Here is a 22,384-nt window from a genome sequence, read left to right as displayed (position 1 = left end):
CAGTAGTAGAGTAAGGTGGAGTAAAGAGGAAATATATCGTTAGCCTAATAGCACAATTGCCTAAGTCATATTTGAATGTTTTCAGAAAACAAGAAAAATATATATATATATTTATTAATTCTTTAACAGTAAGTCAAAAACTGACTTAAGCAATTATTAGGTTAATTATACATAAGCATAGTTTCTTAAAAACTTTACGTGTGAATGGCATACGAGGTAAATTGTGAAAAAATTGAAATATTTACAAAAAGATGTACGCTACATGATATTAAAAATACAGAAATGTGAAAAAATAAATGTTAAATAGATAACACATATATATGTGTGTATGTTTAAACAGAGTGTAAACACGTAATTGCCATTTTTATCAAACTACTATTTACTGAACGAGTTAACTCCGACGTCCTCTCACCAGAGCGTCAGTGATCATGATAAGGTTAATCTCCATCCGCCTCGGAAGTCATCGCGAGATTTCACGAGAGGATAAGTTGAGGGAACATGGCGACGTCTAATTTGCTGAAGGTAAGACCCCACTCCAATTCAATTATTTGGATTTAACGCCCGCCCGAGTGCTTGTCATTTGTGCGGTGTAATGTCGGCGTTTAGCTCCAGCCTTGACGGAAAGTATTCGACCGTGGTGTCGGCGTAGACTTCAGCCGGGGGCAGTTAACTTACATCTGGCTAACATTAGCTACTTATCAGTGATTGAGCTGGCTAAATAGAATAGCTGCAACACCGCTAAATATGAAGGGAAAAGGCAAACGCGGAGGAGCCGGAGAGTCGGTTATGAGGTGTATTAAGCTTTACCCGCAGTAAAATATAATAATAGTAGTAGTCTGCGTGTACGCTAGCTGTACAAATCATATTATCTGTCACTCAGTGGCTCAGGAGTTTGCAGCTGACCAGCCCCTTAGATTAGAAGACAATGCTAAAGGCAACTGTCGCAATAGTTTCTCTAATCCTCTGCTGCTATCTTGCTAACAGGGCTTAGCTTGTCATCGCACTTGTGCCTAATTTTAATGATGATTTATGTCGTGTAGCAGAGGCAGAGAGGGGATGGCATGCTAGGCTTGGCAGGCTAGAGGTGTGAACCCTGTGGTAGAAAAGTGACACCAGAGTTAAAACTTCCTCTTTCTTGCGAGGAAAACAATAACTGTGTAAGACTATGGGCGTAGCCTGTTAATATCCAGAAAAATAAATTGTTATGCCTTGATTTTAATTAATGTAATTACACAATTTGGCCAGATAAACGGATAATGCAATGCAGGGCCAAATATGCTTTGTGTGTGTGTGTGTGTGTGTGTGTGTGTGTGTGTGTGTTTGTGTGTGTGTGTGTGTGTGTGTGTGTGCATGTTTTATCCAAACATCTGCTGCATCAAGTTAAAATTCATTCATTTCAAACTAACTAAATTTTATCTCCATGGAGGTTAAGGTATTGAGTTTAAAAAAAAAAAACTGAAAGCTGTTGATTCAAACTGTGTTTTCATTTTGGAGGCTGGGGTTTGAGTTATATTGTCTTGTGCATGTGTTCCTATTATTTTGACATTTTAGTCAGTGCACTAGGCTGAATAACAAACAACTGGGCGTTTAATTCAGTCCGGTTTTAGAGCGCCACAAACTACATCATTGAATTACCACCTTTCTGACTGAAGAGTAATGAGGGAACTACAAAAGACCAGACTCGGCTGAAGCCCGAAACCTATTATTATTATTATTATTATATGACCTATTTCTGTGACTTAACCATGTAACTTAATCAAACACCTTGTGCATGAAACACAGACTCATCCTGTAACGACGTCAGAGCAAATAAAGCCATATCTCAGCTCTGTTTTTTATTTTTTTGTTTGTTTTTTCTTATAAAAAAGACCTCACTTCATACTACCAACTGTCTTTATGTTTACATGCAGAAAACTTAGCTATTCTGCTCTTAGAATACAGATCATATTTGCTGCTTGGTCTTCTGTACATCACAGGTAAATCTATTCCGTTGGTTTAGTACTCGTCTTCCACTTTAGTTTGTCTTTATTTATCTCCATATGCTGACGAAAGTGTGTAGTATAGACCTAATAACAACAGCGACCAGTGCTGAAGACGCGGCAGTGAGCTGGTATCTGTGCTTTTCCTGCTTTAACAAGTCTGAATGTCCTCTGGGAAATATTGTGAGCTGAACCTCATTATACTTTTTGGCTTGAAAAAATGACAGAATTGATTGAGTAATTTTCAAAATGGATGCAGATTAATGTCTTATTTTCACGTTAAATGACCATGAAATAAGAACTAAATGAATGTTTTGGAACAGCCAAGTCAAAGTCCTGACCTTAATCCAATAGAAATGTTGTGGAAGCACCTGAGGGAAGCAATTTACGTGAGGAAACCCACCAACATCTCAGAACTGGAGCGGTTCTATTCTGAGTAATGGGCTAAAATTCCTCCTAGAAGCTGTTGCCGACTGATCAGCAGTTACTGGAAATGTTGTTTCCGCACAAATGGTCACTCCAGATACTGAAAACAAGCGTTCACATGTTTTTGCAGGACACAGATGTGTTCGAATAATTAGTTTCCTAGAATAAAAAAAAATGTACAAGTCTTTTTGGTATGTTTGCTTCAAAAATGAGTAAATTGATCCATTCATTTTCAAAAGAGGTTTTGTCTAATTCACCAGTTAAATTGCCTTTTCAGTTGTACTTCAGTGTCCACCCAACAAAACACTGTTGCTTGTTGGTAGAAGAAGACCTTACAGCAGCTACAGTACTCTTTACCTCAGACTCTTTGACTGTTCTTCTTAAATAAATATCCTAGTTTGGTGTAAGATAAGTGCAGCTTGTCTTTCCAAAATCTTCTCCAGGTGGTTTGAGATGGATGTGGTGACGTAGCATGGGATTCACATTATTTTATTTTAACTCTTCACAAGAGGATGACAGACTTCACAGACTTTTTAAAGAGAAATTTTAATTAGTATAAATCTGCAAGGAGAAAATAATTTGTAATATGCAAGAATATTTTGAATAATGTCTCTTGTCTTACGTCTTTTTCCAGAACAAAGGCTCCCTTCAGTTTGAGGATAAATGGGACCTGATGCGTCCCATCGTACTGAAGCTCCTGCGGCAGGAATCAGTCACCAAACAACAGTGGTTTGACCTGTTCTCGTAAGTTTCCTGCTGCTGTGTTTCTTTGCTCGCTATCACCCTCGATTCTCATCCGCTGCAAGCAAATCGCGGATCAGGAAACACTCTTGTCTCCTCTTTTGTTTCTGCAGAGACGTCCACGCTGTTTGCCTGTGGGACGACAAAGGTCCAGCTAAGATCCACCAGGCGCTGAAAGAGGACATCTTAGATTTCATCAAACAAGCACAAGCAGTGAGTCCTTTTTTGCCACTGACACAATCAGTTAACATTAGAACCTGCTGATCACAATCACTTGTCAAGGCTTCTGTTAGTGGGTGGGAAATACTCGGCAGCAAGGTCAACGTTTTATCCTCAAAGATGATAGTTAGAAGAAGGAGAAGTGGGGTCTTCGTGATCTCAGCGAATGAAAAGAAGTGTACCAGAGACAAGGTGTTTGATGTACGTGGTGAGAGACCTGTGGCCCATGTGGTGTGATCTAATGTATGAACTGTGGTAGCTCACATCCCTGAAAACTCCTGCTGGTTTTGATCAAAAGGTGTCCGAGTACAGAGTGGATCAGTTTGTTTTTGTATGTGGGTGTGTAGCTGCTGATTGTTGTCCACTGGGGAAAGCTCCTACAACGGACACATTAGATCTGGACCATGCACTCATGAGAGAAGGTGGTGTGGTTTCCCAAAAGAAAATCACATTGTAACGAGACCATCAATGTATTTTCAGAGAGTTGATCATTTTAATTTTTGCGGCTGATAGGTGTAAATCTCTCTCTCTCTTTTTTTTTATATAAAGGATAAATCCTCTGCTCTTACACAATTCAGTTTTATGACTTAATAATTTGCATCAACACGGAGAAAAGTGTGTGAAGTTGTTGTTTCACTAACATATTTCATTAATCTATATACAGTGTAATTTGTCAGAAAACAATAATAATCTATAAGCTACCAAACATACAGAACTATAATATTTATCTCATTTTATTCACATTATAATTATAATTATAACATGACCTGGACACCCTGATGATTAATTAGTCACTGTACAACTTGTTTTTTTATATATATCAGCGCACAATTTATTTAGAAGGATAAAGTACAGGCTTTATTTGAGTATATGTTTCAAGATATTCTGCGTTATTATCTAACTTAACATGATGCGTTTTAATTACACAAGAAAGGGATATTAGCTCAGTTTCTTAAATTGTGCACCAGGTATATGTATATTTTATGGCTCCACACTATCACTCATTAAAAATACAAGAAACAATTACAGTAACTAGAGCTCTTGTGACTTTAAAAGCGGCGATTGCGTCATTTAGGTTTTCTGATGTGGATCTTCTCTTCGTGACATTCTGCAGGTGCTAATCAGCTCTGTCTCGTGTTTCTCACCGTTTCATAGCGGGTGCTAAGTCACCAGGATGACACGGCGCTGCTGAAAGCCTACATCGTGGAGTGGAGGAAGTTCTTCACGCAGTGTGACATCTTACCCAAACCGTTCTGCCAGCTAGAGATCACACTGATGGGCAAGCAGGGGAGCAACAAGAAGTCCAACGTGGAGGACAGCATCGTCCGCAAGGTGAGGAGGAGCCGGAGCTGTTCCCGCTTCCTTCTCTCTGTGACCTCGAGGTTTATGTTTTGTGAATAATACGTTCTCACTGTTGCAGCTCATGTTGGACACGTGGAACGAGTCCATCTTCTCCAACATTAAAAACAGACTACAAGACAGTGCAATGAAGCTGGTCCACGCCGAGAGGCTGGGAGAGGCCTTCGACTCCCAGCTGGTCATCGGAGTGCGAGAGTCCTACGGTAAGAATCTGTCCTCTTACGCATGGATACAGTAGGTTGAACACGAATGATCTGTTTCTGTCCAGATGTAAATGTTTGATGAGTAAAGGACTAAAAAGTTTTTCAGGGAACTTTGAAGAACAGAAGAGTTACAGAAGTCGGAAAACTTGATGGCTGCGTCCGTGAAAGCTCTTGACTTGTCTGAATATAACTTGTTGGAAACTTGGTGTGATCAATATTTATATTTTTTGGGTGCAGAATGAAATTAAAGTTTTTAAAAAATTCTTGATATTAACTAATTTTATTGTGATAATGCTAAACTAAATTTAGGCTATTCAGGTTACAGTGTAAATCGAACAGAAACTTGTGAGTTTTTACTAATATTATTGAAATCTACAAGAGGCAGAAATTTATAAAAACATTTAAAGGTTTTAATTGTTTAAATTAAAAAAAAAAAAAAAAATACACTATTAATCGCAGTTTTCCATGATGGTGTTTTGCACTGTTTTGGTTTTACCAGCTAATTGTTTTTAGCCGCTTGTTAGTGTGACATGGACTTGTAGTTCCCTTATAACACATGAAAAACTTAAACTACTCTCTAACAGCATTTCAACACATTAATGCAACAAAAACTAATCAGAAGTGCTAGTAAACGGAATATTACAGGAGCTTCTAATTACTGTTTACAAACGGGGCGGCCATCTTGGAAACTGAACAAGTAGCGTAGTGAGCAATCTACGACTTTCTGAGTAGAAAGTCCGACTTCAGGGGTGCTATTAAATTGGAGCAAATTAAATGTTTCTATTTTTTCTGCGCGCAGTGAATCTTTGCTCCAACCCGGACGACAAGCTGCAGATCTACAGGGACAACTTTGAGAAGGCCTACATGGATTCTACCGAGAGGTTCTACAGAACACAAGCACCGGCCTACCTCCAGCAGAACGGCGTCCAGAACTACATGAAATATGTGAGTATGAGTCGTGGCCGCCAAGGAGATGGAGTTTGTCCGTGTTTTTAGGAATCGCTGACTGACATTTTAATTTTACAACACCAAATAGAAACTTGAGACTTCTCTTGTTGATGTTGGCCGTAATTCATTTTGGTGCCGTGGCCTCTTCCCACCACCTACGTGACGCTGACTGAAACAAAACACAGATATCGTGTCTGTTCAAGCACAGCGTTGGCCAGACGTGTTCAGACGGTGTCACAGTCATAACCTGCACAGACGTTAATGGTTTGTGTTTATATTCTAAGTCAGTATAAATCCCTCTCTGTAACTCTGACGTTCTCAGCTCATTTTTCATCTTTGGCAAATCCCTCATAAATTTTTTTTTTCTTTTTCTTCTTTGGGGCCTTTTGTACAGTTTTAAAAACCACAGACAAAGAATATTTTCCAGATGACTGTTAGTGAATGTACTGCTTTAAGAAAGTCGAAAGTTGTTCTTTACATATAAGATGCACCACATGCAAAATGTTCCTTTGCCACAGAAAATCAATAATTAATATAATGTTTGTCTTAACATGTGATACTTTTAAAAGTGTGTATCTTGTAAAAACGGGTACAATGCATACTTTTGGATATCACATTAATTTCTTGATTGCTATTATATACAGGTTATAGAGGGTACACATTGGCGTCCCTTCCCCCCAGGGCCACGTCCCCCCTGAGTGTCAAAAACATGGTGAAATGTATCAGTAAATACAGCGAGAGCACGGAAAATGTGGATTATCAGATCAAATTAAGGACAATTGGACTCGACAATAATCCATGCGAACTAGTATGGATTTGGAAAAGTGGATTAGACTCAGTTTTAGTTCGTTTAAGTTAGTTTTAGGTAATTTCATTTATGATAAATGCAGCTAAATAAAAGGATGATGAGAAGTGATCACAAATATTGGAACTGAAATAGTTACTGTCGGTCGTAACTACGTCAAAGCAACAACATCAACAAACTTATCTGACAGCCCTCCAGAGCCTAACTTAAGAAGTAACTTAAGGTATGACTTCTTCAAAAAAATACAGCATAAATTAATATAACCTGACACTAAATGTGAACCACAAGATCTGGTTTCTGTGCCTAGATTCCTGTTGTTTCTAAGTAGTGCAGCGATCCATTTAAATATCTGTAAAAATATATCTCTGACTTTTCAAATCAGTTGGTTCAGTAAATTGCACAACAGCTCCTCATTTTTTTAAATTAATTTAGATGCTGTTAAAGTCTATGATTCAAACTGATGCTGCTAATCTCCATGTTCAGCTGTGACCTTTTGCCACTCGGTGGCCGTAACCATGGAGACTTCACTGGCTGTGACGTCACGTGCGTTAAAATTGGTGTTTTTATTTGCATTTTCTCAGGTAGGAAAGAGGTTCATGTATCACCTGTGAACACATAAAATAGACAAAATAAATGTGTGTTGTTTTCAGATGGTTCTTATCAGATTCCCCCCAAGAGACGTTAAAATGTTCATGTGGAATAATTGTACAATAAATTTGTACATTTTCATCAGGCTGATTCGAAGCTGAGGGAAGAGGAGAAACGTGCCCTTCGATACCTGGAGACGAGACGTGACTGTAACTCTGTACAAGCTGTGAGTGTTAACACGGACTGGCGCTTCTTATTTTACACCACAGTGAAACCATTTTGTAGCTTTTACTAATTTCTTCAGTCTCCTCATGTGTTTTTATTCTGTTATTTTGTGAATCTTTTTAATTTTGCATTATTTTCATAAGTCACAGTTAATATAAATATGTTTATTCATCCTATTTCACACAATTGAACCCATAAAACTCATATTTACTGATATCTTTCATGGAATAATTCATTTGGATTAGTTTGATCTTACTTAGAAATAATGTAACATTTTATGAAATACGCTTATTTCCTTTTGTGAGCTGTGTGCTCTTATCTCCTAGCTCCTCTAAACACTTTTTCTTTTTGATATTCCTTTAAATATCTCCTGTTATTATACTTCAGTTTTGCCTCTCTCTGGTTATCTTCCCAGTTAATGGAGTGCTGCGTGAATGCACTCGTAACGTCCTTCAAGGAGACCATCTTAGCCGAGTGTCCGGGCATGATCAAACGAAATGAGACAGAGAGTGAGTACGGCAGGACTGCTCCCGCCAAAGGCTCAGCCAGCTCAGGTTTGCACCAGGAAAAAGACCTGACCAAACCTCCTTTGTCCCAACATCTGCAGAACATCTGTTTCCACCACTAGTCTGAGACGAGGATGTATTCTTTTCTTGTATTCATGTCTAAGCTGCACACTTTTTTCCATCCTAGATATTTTTCATGATTTTAAGAAGAATGAAATATATATATGTATATACTATCATTACTTACGCTACAGGACCAGTTATTATTATTACATTTAATACCTCAGTACAGTTTCTGGGCTACATTTACCGCTTATCACTTTTATATTTTTAATGCACTTCTCTGTGAGGGAGAGAGTGTCCAAGTCTGCCCCATTTGTTTAAACAAATGGACAAAGAGTGTCCACTATAATGGACTTTAAAGTAGCGAATCTGTCAAATGAAAGCCTGGTGTTCAATTCGTCAGATTGGGCACCACTTACACTTCTGTTAGACAAGTCCGGTTAACACCAAATTACTTTTGTAGAGAGTCATTTAGTGGTTTTCATCTTTCCTCATTTCATCATTCATATATAGCAACACAGTTTAAGCTCAGGTTTAAGGTGTTATCCTCAATATGCAGATTTACGCTCACCGCTTGTCTGTTGTTGACTGTTGTTGTCTATGTTTGCAGTACTAATGTTGCTTTTCCCTACGTCGCAGAGCTGCATCTCATGTTCTCCCTCATGGACAAAGTGCCCAGTGGCATCGAGCCCATGCTGAAGGACCTGGAGGAGCACATCATGAGCGCTGGCCTGGCCGACATGGTGGCTTCAGCAGAGACGATAACCTCCGTGAGTGTCACACACACACATGTACACATAATAGCATTACGACAGGTGAAGTGACTAACACTGATCATCTGCCTGTCATCCTGTTAGTGGATGGTGGATATTAGCGAGCAGATATTTTGTCCTCAAAGATGACGTGTTGATTTGATCGAGTGATCGAGGGTCACGAGCGCTGACCCCTGTTCACAGATAAAAGCCGCTGTAGTGGAGACATGGAAGAAGGTGGTCTGGTCGGATGAATCTTGTTTTCTTTTCCATCACGTGGATGGTGTCGCCAAAGAACCCATAACACTAGGGTGAATTATTGGTGATGCTTTGAAAGATGTTCTACTGAGAGACCTTGGGTCCTGCCATTAATGTGGATGTTGCTTTGACACTTACCATCTACCAAAGCAGTACTGCTGCACACCACGTACACCCTTTCATAGGTTCAGTATCCTCTAATGGCTGCGGCCTCTTTCAACAGGATAATGCCACAAAGTTAAAATGGTCCAGGAGTGATTTGAGGAACACAACAAGTTCAAGGTGTTTACTTGGCCTCCATCTAGGGATGGGTTTCGTTAAGGTTTTATCTGATACGGTGCCAAACTGGTACTTTTGAAAAGGCGCCAGTGCTTAAAGAATCAAATCAAACTTTATTTATATAGCACTTTTCATGGAAAACATGAAAAGTGGACAATATCTCCTTCCAGCACTTGTTATAATTTGAGGTGAAGTCCAGCCAAACTTTTGACCGTTTGGTCTTTTTGAAGGTTCAGTTCATGCTTTCAGACACAAGGAGGCAAAATGTATCAGACAACTTAGTCTCTTGGTTTCACCGCCTGCTCCTTTTGCTACAGGACTCTGAGAAATACGTGGAACAGCTGCTCACCTTGTTCAACCGCTTCAGTCGACTGGTGAAAGAGGCCTTTCAGGACGACCCCCGCTTCCTCACAGCCAGAGACAAAGTGAGTTGGTCGTCCCCTCACCCACCCACCCACAGTGGATTGCAATTGTATGAGGCTGCACCTGACAGAACATGCTCTAAACAAACTTTAAACCTCTTTGCAGGCGTATAAAGCTGTTGTGAATGACGCCACGATATTTAAATTAGAGCTTCCTTTGAAACAGAAAGGGTAAGACAAAAGCCGACCGAGTGGATTTCATGAATCGATGAAGGCGAACCGTGTCTTGACTGCGCTCGTCTTCCCTCGTCTGCGCTTACAGGGTAGGATTGAAAACTCAACCCGAGTCTAAGTGTCCGGAGCTGCTAGCCAACTACTGCGACATGTTGTTGAGGAAGACGCCGCTAAGCAAGAAGCTCACCTCTGAAGAGATCGAGGCCAAGCTCAAGGAAGTGGTAAGTTTCAGGGAGTTTTAAAGCTTGTGACAGCTCATTTCCAAAGCCTGTAGACTTGCAGGTTGTGTCATTTATTATCTTTCATGGTCTGGAGCTAGTGTGGGAAAAATCAGATAAACTGGGCTGGACTTGGGTGGTACATTAAAGATCGTTAAAACAAGGACAAACTGACTAAGGGGCAGCTTCTTCCCCAGAGCTGTTAAAGCAGTCACTCCCCCTCCATAGTGAAACACTCACACCCCACCCCCCTGCAGAACTCTCACACATGCACCCTCCCCCTGCCAGCCACAAACACTCACACACCTTCTAACACACACACACTCAGCCCTGCTGACAATCACACACCATCACTCATTTTAACATTTCATAGACTGGAGCCTGCACTAAGCCGCACTTTATGTTCACTTACAATGTTTACATTTTCTTGTACATATTTTATACCTTTTTTTTTTTTTTTTTTACCTAAGGGTTTTTTTCTATTCCATATGTGTACTTATGTGTGCCTGTAAGCCGAGGTCTCTGCAATTTTTTTGTCATTTTCTCATAATGACAATAAAGACTCTTGAATTAAGTCCAGCAGAATACAGGAGCATGTGTTTGCTAATTTAATTAAGGTTACCGTTCCTGGCTGTGGTCAACCTGGGAATTAATTAATATGACGTTTGGCTTGTTGACATAACCACCAATAAGCCTCATCCAAATATAAACCAAAATAGCAAAGGGAAGCGCTGCCACAAAATAGAGCCTCAGAGATAAAATGTGGATAAGACATCTGGAGATGAGGCTGCTCAACATTAAGGCCGAGACTAGAGATCGACCAATATGGATTTTTTTTTTTTTTTTTTTGGGGCTGATACCGATTTTAGAAAGAAAAGATAAAGATATGAAGATCAATAAAAGATCTCTTTTTCGTGCTTGACTCTCAATCACAGCTGGAGTCTGCTTTGGCCTGTGGTCCAGGCATTATTACTCTTACTCTCCAACCAAAAGCTTAACAACAGCACAACAGCTCCAATCTAAACTATGGACAGTGGTTGGGAGAAAAAAGCAGTAGCTAGCAAACTCCTACGTAACGATAACAACAGTAAAAGTTAGGCCTGTCGCTAATGACTGTGTTGGTGCTGACTGATAAAGTAAATGGATTTTTATTTGGTAACCAAATAAAACTTTTTCCAACTCTTAATGTATGGGCTGCACAGGTCAGCAGAGTCTCCAGAAGCACAGGGCTGCCTGTGGATGCACCTGTCTGTAAATCTTGCTAAAAACAAAAATATATATATACATACATGCATATACAGTGGGGGAAATAAGTATTTGATCCCCTGCTGAATTTGTAAGTTTGCCCACTTCCATAGAAATGATCAGACTCTGGTTTTTATGGTTGTTTACTGGTTATGGGTATAGACAGAATATCAGTCGAAAATGCATAAAAAACACACAATCTAAAAGTTATAAATTGTTATGTATTTTATTAAGGGAAATAAGTATTTGATCCCCAAGCACAACACAAGTCAGTACTTTGTAGAGAAACCTTTGTTGGCAAGCACAGCGATGAGACGTTTCTCGTAGTTGGTCACCAGGTTTGCACACAGCGCAGGAGGGATTTTGGCCCATTCATCTTTACAGACAGTCTCTAAATCCTTCAAGTTTCTTGGCTGCCTCTTGGAAACTCGGAGCTTCAGCTCCCTCCACAGGTTTTCGATCGGGTTAAGGTCTGGAGACTGACTAGGCCACTCCATGACCTTAATATGCTTCTTCTTGAGCCACTCCTTTGTTGTCCTGGCAGTTTGTTTTGGGTCATTGTCATGTTGGAAAACCCACCCACGAGGCATCTTCAGTGTTCTTGCTGAGGAAAGAAGGTTTTTGTCCAAGATGTTACAGTACATGGCTGCATTCATTGGCCCCATAATGCGGTGAAGGTGCCCTGTACCCTTTGCTGAAAAACAGCCCCAAAACATGATGTTTCCACCTCCATGCTTAACCGTGGGTATGGTGTTCTTTGGGTCATACTCACGTTTTTTCATCCTCCAAACACGGCGGGTCGAGTTAATGCCAAATAGCTCAACTTTGGTTTCGTCAGACCACAGCACTTTCTCCCAAGCCTTCTCTGAGTCATTTAGATGTTCACTGGCAAACTTAAGGCGGGCCTGTACATGTGCCTTCTTGAGTAGGGGGACCTTGCGGGCACTGCAAGAGTTCAATCCATAACGGCGCAGTGTGTTGCCAACTGTTTTCTTGGTGACGGAGGTCCCAACTGCTTCCAGATCATTAACAAGCTCCTGCCGTGTTGTTTTAGGCTGCTCCCTCACCTTTCTCATCATCATCTTCACTCCATGAGGTGAGATTTTGCGGGGAGCTCCAGACCGAGGACAGTTGATGGTCCTTTTATGGGTCTTCCACTTGCGAATAATGGCACCAATAGTTGTCACCTTCTCACCAAGCCTTTTGCTGATGGTTTTGTAACCTATACCAGCCTTGTGCAGGTCTACAATCTTGTCCCTGACATCTTTTGACAGCTCTTTGGTCTTGCCCATGGTGCTGTAGAAGTTGGAATGTAAGAAACTGATTCTTAGAGCAGGTGTGCTTTATATACATGACGAGTTAAGATCAGGAGTATTGGTAATTAGTTGACTGAGCACAGCTGTGTGCCACATGCGCACCAGCCAATCTGTAGGAGCCTGAATTCTAAGTGAATTGTTGGGGATCAAATACTTATTTCCCTTAATAAAATACATAACAATTTATAACTTTTAGATTGTGTGGTATTATGCATTTTCGATTGATATTCTGTCTATACCCATAACCAGTAAACAACCATAAAAACCAGAGTCTGATCATTTCTATGGAAGTGGGCAAACTTACAAATTCAGCAGGGGATCAAATACTTATTTCCCCCACTGAATATAGGGACAATATTTGCGTCATCTCTAGTTGAGACACGTGCAGACAGACGGTCGACTGTTTGCCGGTGTTGCCCTGTGTCCTGCACCGTGTCCTGCACCGTTAGCCCCAGCTAGGCTTTTAATCATTTTGGCATGTTGTGTCCTAGCTTCCTAGCCTCCAAGCTAATCGTAGCTCTTCCTGTTTCCTCTTTTGAATGACCAATACAGACTACTGCCACCTGCTGTCTTGAAGAGTTAAGTCTGGTCTGTATTTATTATCACCTGTTTTGCTGTTTGCAGCTTTTAGTGCTGAAGTACGTCCAGAACAAAGACGTCTTCATGCGCTACCACAAAGCCCACCTGACCCGTCGGCTCATCCTGGACATCTCAGCGGACAGCGAGATAGAGGAGAACATGGTGGAGTGGCTCAGGGTAAGAACTGGGTGGAGGGCTGTGTGTGTGTGTGTTTGCATCTTTAGTTTCATGTTATTTTTACCGTACTCACCCCAGAAACCAGGTAGCTGACAATTTTTTTTTCTATCTGATACAAACAAATGTGTAACTGTGGCATCATTCGTTCATTCAAACAGGAAGTGGGGATGCCAGCTGACTATGTCAACAAGCTGGCCAGGATGTTTCAAGACATCAAGGTGTCCGAGGACCTCAACCAGTCTTTCAAAGAAATGCACAAACACAACAAGCTTGCTTTACCAGGTAGTGTCTGCATCACACTAACAACAAAACATTAACATAACTGAGATGATGGAATAGTTTCATTTTTGGGAGCAGCTGAGCTTAGCACAGAGACTGGGAATAGGAGGGAAACCACTTTGTCGCTTTCACTTTGTCTTTTGTGCAGATTAAAGAGACTTCTAATTATTATAATTGTTATTGGCTTTATCGAGCTTTAATTGATAAGAGCAAACAATGTGAAATAGTTCATCTTTTCAAATATAAGGATCTGGCACTTTTTGTTCAGAGATATTTATGAATTACTAATATTTTCACTTTTATTCTTTTGAAATTAAAATTTTATCTACAAGGCAAATTTAAAAGCCAATAAGGTCGACCAAAAGGCTCTTCAAACTGATTTACAAAATAATGTGAACGACTTAAATGAAATAGATGAAATTTACATTGGACAGATGAGTAAAACAAAAGAAAGTAGAGTCGCACACTCGTAGCTCCAGTGTTGAAAGTCAGGCTTATTTTAATGGGAACAGAACAGTGACGAGGGTTTAAATGGGAGCAGGTGCTTAATTGTGAAAGTGGGTGTATCTGAGTTCAAAGCTCTTCTGAAAAAAATTCTTGGGCGAAGCACAGACAAGAAATACTTTCAGTAAACTGAAAAAAGTTCATGTCGGGGTCAAGATGTAATATCAAACGTATTTCATAATTCAAAACGAAACATCAAAAGTAACGCTGGTGTGTGCACTCCTGCTTTCTTTGGACAGATTAGCACATTTTTCCATTTTAAAGACAAGCTAACTGTCTGCTACTATAGATTTAAGCATGATTTAATGGTTTGGTTTAAAACTACATCTTTAATTCAGTGCTACCAAACTCCATTGGAGCTTTAATGCACGTGTCAAATCCTTGTTGTAATGCCAACATGTCCCTATGAGTCTATTAGGAGACGTACTAATGATAAACTGTCAGTGTGCTCCCTTGCAGCGGACTCCGTCAACATAAAGATCCTAAATGCTGGAGCGTGGTCGAGGAGCAGCGAGAAGGTCTTCGTCTCTCTCCCCACGGAGCTGGAGGACTTGATACCGGAGGTGGAAGACTTCTACAAGAAGAACCACAGCGGCAGGAAGCTTCACTGGCATCACCTCATGTCCAACGGCATCGTGAGTTTAACACACACAGCAACCTTTATACAGCGGGCTTATTCACAACGGTCAGCCACAGCATTAAAACCACCAGCCCTCTTCTCTATAAAGGCCTCGCACTGTGTGTGTGCGCAGACGAGGCGGCCAGTCAACCACAGTCACACAGGTTCCTGTTAGTGAAACTTGAAACAGGAAACTGAATAAACTCGCATGCTCGAGTGGGTTTATTTATTCAGAGTTACAACTTTTAGCCACACCATCTAAAACACCAAGTGAATAACGTTGATAGATTTTATTTATTTGCATCATAATTCAGAGACAGTAACATGGACGTAGATTAAAAAAAACACAACATACATTACACATATATTACACACCCACAGCAACGGACAAATGGATAAAACCCAGACACACGAGCACAACAACAACAGATGCAGTAACTAGCAACAAATAGAATAGATAAGAGACTTTCATTAAAAACTAGTCATAGGCCTAATTCATGATACAACACAGTTACTAAAATGAATAAAAAATTATTAAAAAGATATCATCACTAGTGTAAATAAAATAGTGTATAAATATACCAATTACTAAAACTAATACACTAGAATAGAATAAAATACCCCTATGTTAACTCCTCCTTCCCTCTCCTCCCTCCCATAGAGTTGTGAAGACTGATTGCTTGAGGAGCAAATGTTTTTGACGAGCTTTGCTTGAAATCTGGTGCCGTGTTTTCTACCGGATACTTAACGTTACTAAATTCAGCTGTTTGCTAAATTTACTTGAGAAGTTGATAACTGATGTTTACAGCTCAGTTCTGCTGCCCCCAGATGGTCAAAGTAAATACTTCATGCAGACTTTAGAGCGTAACTTCTCCTCAAGTAGAAAACTAGTTTGGATTTTATCCACAATAAATGGGAAAATTGGCGTCAGCTCCATCATGCAGATGTAATAGGCAACCTTTAAAAAATATAAATATACTGTATGGAGGAGAAATTTACAGATACTTTCTGTACTGATGAACCTTTTTTTGTGATGATAGATTAAATCTGTGACTATGAAATGTAGAAAATTATGGAGGCATCTTGATAACTCAACTGTTTGGATTGAGTGCCTTATTAATTACAGCTGCAGTGCTGCAGCGTCAGAGACTTGAGTGCAGCCTGCAAGCTTTGTAAGCCCCTGTTGACTAAAACTAAAACATTACTTTTGTTTCTTTCACTAATTGTCAAATAAAAGCATAAGACAGGCCAAAAAAATCTTGAATTTTGTGTTTCTTCATTGAAGAAACTCAAAAATGTGATTTGTAAAGTGACATGAGTGGAATAAAAACTGAAAATTCACTTTATTGGAATCAGCATTCAAGGAATTATGCTTGAAATTATTATTTAATTGATGAAATGAAACGATTATTTGACTGAAAATAGTTTGACCTGCACATTACATTTAATTAGTTACTGTGTTGCCCATTGACTGTTTCAGCACTAGTATGAACATAATCACTTCAGATTTGTAGTCCACATTCACACTCTGAATATGGGCTGAGCTGCAGCAGTTTAAAATGAAAATGAACTAAACTTTTCCTCTTTTTTTATTCCATAGATCACCTTTAAGAATGAGGTGGGCCAGTACGACCTGGAGGTGACCACCTTCCAGCTGGCCGTGCTGTTCGCCTGGAACCAGAGGCCGAGGGAGCGAATCAGCTTCGAAAACCTCAAATTAGCCACCGAGCTGCCCGACGCAGAGCTGCGACGCACACTCTGGGTGAAGACCGATGATAGATGGAGATAAAACGGGATAAGAAATGAAGTTCTTTAGTTTTACATCCTTTATAATTCATTTTTTTCCCCCCTATTCCCAGTCTCTGGTGGCGTTTCCCAAACTCAAGCGACAGGTGTTGTCGTACGACCCGGTGGTGTCTTCACCCAAAGACTTTGCAGAAGGAACACTATTCTACGTCAACCAGGAGTTTTCTCTCATGTAAGGAGCCATAGAGTCAGATTACTGGCATATTTGAGTGAAGTTTAAAAGAACGGGTTGGTCGGGTTTGGATGGGTTTGATGGTTGGGGGGGGGCATTTTTCTATATTTTTAAGAAAATATATAGAAAAATGTCTAATAAACCAAAATAAAAGATTCTGCCACCCCCCTGCAGTACATCCACAGACCCCCTAGGGGTCGCTGATCCCCTGTTGAAATTAACTCATCCCTTGAAAATTATACAGAATTTAAGCCAGTTTTGCAACTGGGCTTGTGTGGGTTGTATTTAAGAGTTGTATTTAAAACTTTGGGATGTTGCCTTAAAGTTTCACCGCTCGTCCAAGTGGCTTCTAAAATAATAGGCTGGAAGTTTAGGTTTTAATTTGCACAGCAACAGACCGTAGTCATTTGAGTTTCAGCTGGGTACCACCCAAGAAAAACTCACCAGTCATTTAGAAAAAAGTCACTTCTCTGAGAAAAACTCAAACAAGGCAGTCTGACTGTGTTTTACCTTAGCTCATCTTTGAAACATGTACAGGGCCCTGATACCTCCATCCTGCCTGGTGTTTACAGCGTAAATCATTTCAGTGCCAGCCTGGAAATATGACGACTGTGAATGAATCAGAAAACTGTTGGTTTCTTAGAAGACACAAAGGACTTAGAGCTCGGGAGACTTCAAAATAGTTCTTTCCTCAGGTGCTGTTTGCAGCGGGTTAAGTGAGAGATCAAAAAAGACTAAAGATTGTGGTATAAAAAGCCTTTTTATAAGCCGAAACTAGTTAAAAGCACATGGACCAGTTTCCCCATGATTAAATAAAGGTGTTTTATACCTTTTCTCTTTTTTAATCACTGTTGGTTTCCCGTTCTTTTCAGATGTGTTTCTGCAGATTTAAAGACTTCGCATTGACCGAGGATATTTGTTCATGTTATACTTTACAGAAAGAACTCCAAGGTTCAGAAAAGGGGGAAGATCAACCTGATCGGTCGGCTGCAGCTCACCACGGAGCGAATGAGGGAGGAGGAGAACGAGGGCATCGTCCAGCTCAGGATACTAAGAACACAGGTACGAGCTGGAAACCGCTGTGAGGAGATGTTGGCGTGAGCTTACAGATCCATCCGCCTCACGGGGGAAACTTCTGACCCGTTGTTTTATTTCCCCCCTCCGTCTTTCCCACATCCAGGAGGCCATAATCCAAATAATGAAGATGAGGAAGCGCATCAACAACGCCCAGCTGCAGACGGAGCTGGTGGAGATCCTAAAGAACATGTTTTTACCACAGAAGAAGATGATCAAGGAGCAGATCGAGTGGCTGATAGACCACAAGTACATAAAGCGGGATGAGACGGATATAAACACCTTCATCTACATGGCGTAGCGCGGCACGTCAAGCGGGATTGGCTCGTGTTGACTTTGGTTTCAGTGGATCAGGCCTGATGGACACTAGAATACTTCCAGGCTCCCCGTCCTCTATTTAAATAAAAAATGAAATCTTGTGCAGGGAGGCATGAATTTAAGACTGAGACCTGTTTAAAAAAAAAAAAAAAGAAAGAAAGAAAGAAAGAAAGAAAAAAAACGAAGAAGAAGTGGAACTTCCTGCCTTAAAGTTGTACAAAGAGAAAAAAAAATAAGATAAAAAAAAGTGCAAAAGTGGGAGTTTGCACCAAGTGGTCATAATTGTTTTTAGTTGAAGGGAGATTCCTTTTGCTGTCCAGGTGAGGCTGTGAGTTGTGAATGGTCCGTTTTCTGATGCCGTCGTGGGTCGTCTGGGCTGCTGCTGCTGCTGCTGCAACACTCCTGCTCAACGCTTGTGCGAGTCTAGAGGTACGGCGACGGGAAAAGGCAGAGGAACTCGAAGTGTCTGCAGTCCAGTTTTAATCCAGACCACCTGAACCTTGAACAAAAAAAAAACAACAACACCCTCTCCCCTCAAAGGCGACGCTGCTATAACCAGGCCAGTTTGGTTTATCGCGGTGGTGTGGGAGCCGTCCTGACTCTCTGCAGTCACAGTTTAAAGTGATCAAACACTTCATCCGGACATTCATTGTGTATAAAAAAGCCTGATAAAGCACTTCACAGTTTGCAAGACTGAACCACGTGGCGACGTAGAGACTCCAGACCCCGTGAAGCCTCTGTCCCTGGGTAGAAAGATAAATAAATGAATGAATAAATAAAAAGAATGTGGAGCGTAATTAGTAATTAATCCACAATCAGAGCCGGTCTACCAGGCGTACCCGGGGACAGAGGTGGTGTTGGACCCGGAGCTCAGATCATGTCTGGGAGTGGAAGCTGAGGTCAGTATTATACTACAATTCACAAGAGAGTGTACCATGAGATGTGAATAATGAAATGATTAAATAAACAGCACCTTATTATAAAACAGCATGCTGGCTGGTCATTCGTCAGAGCGCAGGCAAATCATTCATGCATTTTTAATATGGGACCTCTAATCACTTTAAGCACATTTCAGTTTTCCCTAAAAGCTTTAATTCTTGCCAATTTTTTTTTTTTTAACCTAAATCTCTATGGTTTGGGCAGAGCCTTAAAATTCTGTCTACATGTGAGATGACATCATTTTAGTGAACTGTTACAGGATCTATGGGTGTCCAACCCCTTAGATGTTTCCCTTTTTACTTTTAAATGGCCCATGGTAACAACAAAAAAAGCTTAAATAGATTTCTAAAAGCTAACATCAATAAATTAAAGAGGACATCGAGACATGTATGTATGACTTATTTAACCCTTATGCCCTCTTCAGGGATTTTTGTGCATTTTATTTAACTATTTTTCATTTGGGGATCGTTTTGGCTTTGTTGCAGCTTGAATTTCTGCAGGAACTCTTCTATTTAGCCAAATTTTTTGAAATCCAGTGTCTTTTACTCTCACATATCATTTATACTTACGTGATGCATTTTGACTCCTCTGCACAATTTCGTGGCGAAAATGTACACGCATAAAAAAAAACTTCTCTAAAATCCTCACTTCAGTATATTTTTTCCACTTTTATTCACGAATCACACAGCTGCTCATAATTACCAAAATGTCAAGAGTTTTCAGGATTTTAACCCTTTAAATGCTGTTCTGAAAATACAAAGTTTTATTTATTTTTTTTTTACAAAAAAAAACAAAAAAATAAAATAAAATAATGAACAGTAGGATGATGGGTGGTAATTAGAGTCTTGGATATGTCAAGGATTAGCAATAAAATTTATTTGATTGCATCATTACTTTGCATGCTAATTGGAAATTAATTGAAAAATTTGCACCCTCTGGACACCTTTGTGGCAAAAATATACATGTGTAAAAAAAAAAAAAAAAAAGACAGCCATAAAATCTCTCTTTTTCACTCTTTTTTCCCCCATAAATCACTTAAAGGGGACTAGTATAGGAGGACACCAAACACTACACATCACCTAAAAACACACCTTTATCGCTGTGAAGCATGGTGGTGGCAGCATCATGCAGAGAGAAACGCTTCTCAGCAGCAGTAAAATGGACCCTGTGAAATGTAAGGAAATCCTTGAAGACAATCTGATACAATCTGAATCAGAATTAAAACCTTTTTAATTTTATAAAAGACAAAAACATCCAAGGGGATGAAAACTTTTGATAGGCAGCATACTTTTGTTCTGGAAATTAATCTTTTTTTTTTTTTTTTACTACTATAAAATCTGAATTTACTGTGTGAGAAGCTCAACCAGGCTTTAGATTACTGCTACACAACCGGTTACAAGCGATGACATCCTTATCAACTGAAAGTACTTTTATTTTTTAAATGTGCCACATGAATAAATTACATGATAATTACGTTTAATTTCAAAATAAACCTGCCTGTGTATATTTGTCTGTCATGTGTTTGTTTTCAGTTTGTTTTTATATAAAGAAGTGGAAGGCTGTAATTAAGCGCATAGCTTTACTTAATTACAGCATATTGCATCCTCTTGTTATTTGTGACAAAGGGGATTACAGCAGGCCTGTTTGTAAGGGGCATGCGCAGTGCGCCCCCCCATAAATCCTCCTCTACCACTTGCGCAGCCGCCTTTCTCTGTTAGAGGCGAAGAACCCTGTCAAGTAAAGGCAGAGGTACTAAGATACTTCCTGTTTATACCTTTACAATAAGAGAAGTGCTTCGAAAGCATACTTCACTGTATTGCTAAAAGTATTCGCTCTCAAATATCTATTTTAAAATAAAGCTATTTTCCATGTATTTATATTTTATTTATATTTAAGTAACTTTTTAAGATAAAATCTACTACTGATGTATCTGACATTACAACATGGGAGCATATTCCAAGTCAAAGAAGCTCTATAATGTACAGTCCCCATCATACAATTTTTTTGTGGTCTTAGCACCATCGCATGACCTGTGCTCAAAATTGTTGACTATTTTAATGTATCCTCTACCATGATAACTGTTTATGTATCACATTTACACTGACACAGAAAGAGCAATACACGTCTTAAAACATATTTACATTTGTTTACCACCGTAATGAACCATATAAGGTAAATTCATTAATCTTGATTTTCTACATGAAAATTAAAAATAAACATTTTTTTTTAAAAAAAGGTCTTATGCCCTAGAATAACAACACTCTGGGGTTGTCATTGTATTGCAGTTCATGTGTATATTTACACAGATAAGACAAGAAGCAATTTATAACTATCATTAATTAATGATTTAAGGAAGAGCGGTGTGATTTAATAAGTTTATTTTTTTTTATACTTCCACCCACTCCTTGTCGAGTATGTAAATCAAATCACAAATTGTTAGAATATTTATTTTGCATTTTCCTTATTATTTACTACAACTGTGTATTCTTGAATAATAGTCGTATTTAAATTTTGACATTTTTCTATTATTTCTTGAACGTTTATTTCCTCATATACATATTCGAAATAAACTTTCACATTTTGAATTTCCAAGTGTTTCAATGAGTGCCCTATAATTGTTTAATTATGTTCATTCGTTTATGTCTTAATTGGTATAATGATTCACATTGCACCTGTCATGATATTCTGCTGTCATTTGATGACTGACTTGCTTTCAACAAAGGGACTCGTTATACTTGCTCATGCTTTTATTTTGAAATCAGGAGAGCAGGGCTTCTTGTTGTGCCGCTGCTCTGCCGAGGAGGAGGAGAGGAGGAGAGAGGAGAGAGGAGAGAGGAGCTCCGCCAGCGGACCAGGGAGAGAGCGTGGTGAGGAATCCCAGCAGCCCCCGGAGAGTCAGAGCCGGACCGGCTGGACCCCCCCTCCTCCTCCCCCCGCCCCCGGAGGAGGACCCGAGAGAGACCCACGTTGCCACGGGAGAGGCCTCGGTTCAGGTAACCGGTTCATGCAGCTTTCCGCGCGCCGGGGCAGGTGCCTCTTTAATAGGAGGCTGCTGGAGATGGAGAGGCGGCGGTGGGAGAGTCGCACGAAAACGGCTTGTTTAAATCTCAGGAGATCCGAGATCCTATTACTTACTTACCGTAGCTGTCTGATTTATTTGGCCTCTCTGTGCGCGGGGTTTGCTGAGCCGA

At 39.9% G+C, this 22,384-nt stretch overlaps 2 protein-coding genes across 5 annotated transcripts in view; both read left to right on the top strand.

Moving 5' to 3' along the window:
- The first annotated feature begins 435 nt into the window (after positions 1 to 435).
- On the top strand, positions 436 to 19,239 carry cul5b (cullin 5b). Of its 3 annotated transcripts, none has more exons than XM_047607709.1 (19): positions 436 to 522; positions 3,040 to 3,149; positions 3,260 to 3,359; positions 4,521 to 4,697; positions 4,786 to 4,927; positions 5,727 to 5,872; positions 7,414 to 7,494; positions 7,909 to 8,002; positions 8,702 to 8,832; positions 9,669 to 9,776; positions 9,880 to 9,944; positions 10,036 to 10,168; positions 13,351 to 13,482; positions 13,641 to 13,764; positions 14,725 to 14,900; positions 16,485 to 16,646; positions 16,744 to 16,862; positions 17,801 to 17,924; positions 18,043 to 19,239. In XM_047607709.1, exons 1-19 carry the CDS (start codon positions 499 to 501, stop codon positions 18,235 to 18,237), a joined length of 2,343 nt encoding a protein of 780 aa, XP_047463665.1. In that variant the 5' UTR covers positions 436 to 498; the 3' UTR covers positions 18,238 to 19,239. The 3 variants fall into 3 exon arrangements, with proteins under 3 accessions (XP_047463665.1, XP_047463663.1, XP_047463662.1); XM_047607707.1 differs by having other exon boundaries at positions 7,909 to 8,047; XM_047607706.1 differs by having other exon boundaries at positions 7,909 to 8,047; positions 14,710 to 14,900.
- A 2,745-nt stretch (positions 19,240 to 21,984) lies between these two features.
- Positions 21,985 to 22,384, top strand: part of capn5b (calpain 5b) — a 46,812-nt gene continuing 46,412 nt past the window's right edge. For both annotated transcript variants that reach the window (XM_047607864.1, XM_047607863.1), the window contains exon 1: positions 21,985 to 22,186. The gene's annotated coding sequence lies outside the window, so the exon portion shown is untranslated. The remainder of the gene's footprint in view (positions 22,187 to 22,384) is intronic.

Source organism: Mugil cephalus, chromosome 15, assembly GCF_022458985.1.
Source record: "Mugil cephalus isolate CIBA_MC_2020 chromosome 15, CIBA_Mcephalus_1.1, whole genome shotgun sequence".
Lineage (NCBI taxonomy): Eukaryota > Metazoa > Chordata > Actinopteri > Mugiliformes > Mugilidae > Mugil > Mugil cephalus.
This window is presented reverse-complemented; position numbering and strand designations above follow the sequence as displayed.

Coding starts and splice junctions, on each gene's coding strand:
- cul5b (XM_047607706.1), top strand. CDS start 499: ATGGCGACGTCTAATTTGCTGAAG. Junction 4,928..5,726: donor CGGAGTGCGAGAGTCCTACG/GTAAGAATCTGT, acceptor TTCTGCGCGCAG/TGAATCTTTGCTCCAACCCG. Junction 16,647..16,743: donor AGCTGCGACGCACACTCTGG/GTGAAGACCGAT, acceptor CCCTATTCCCAG/TCTCTGGTGGCGTTTCCCAA.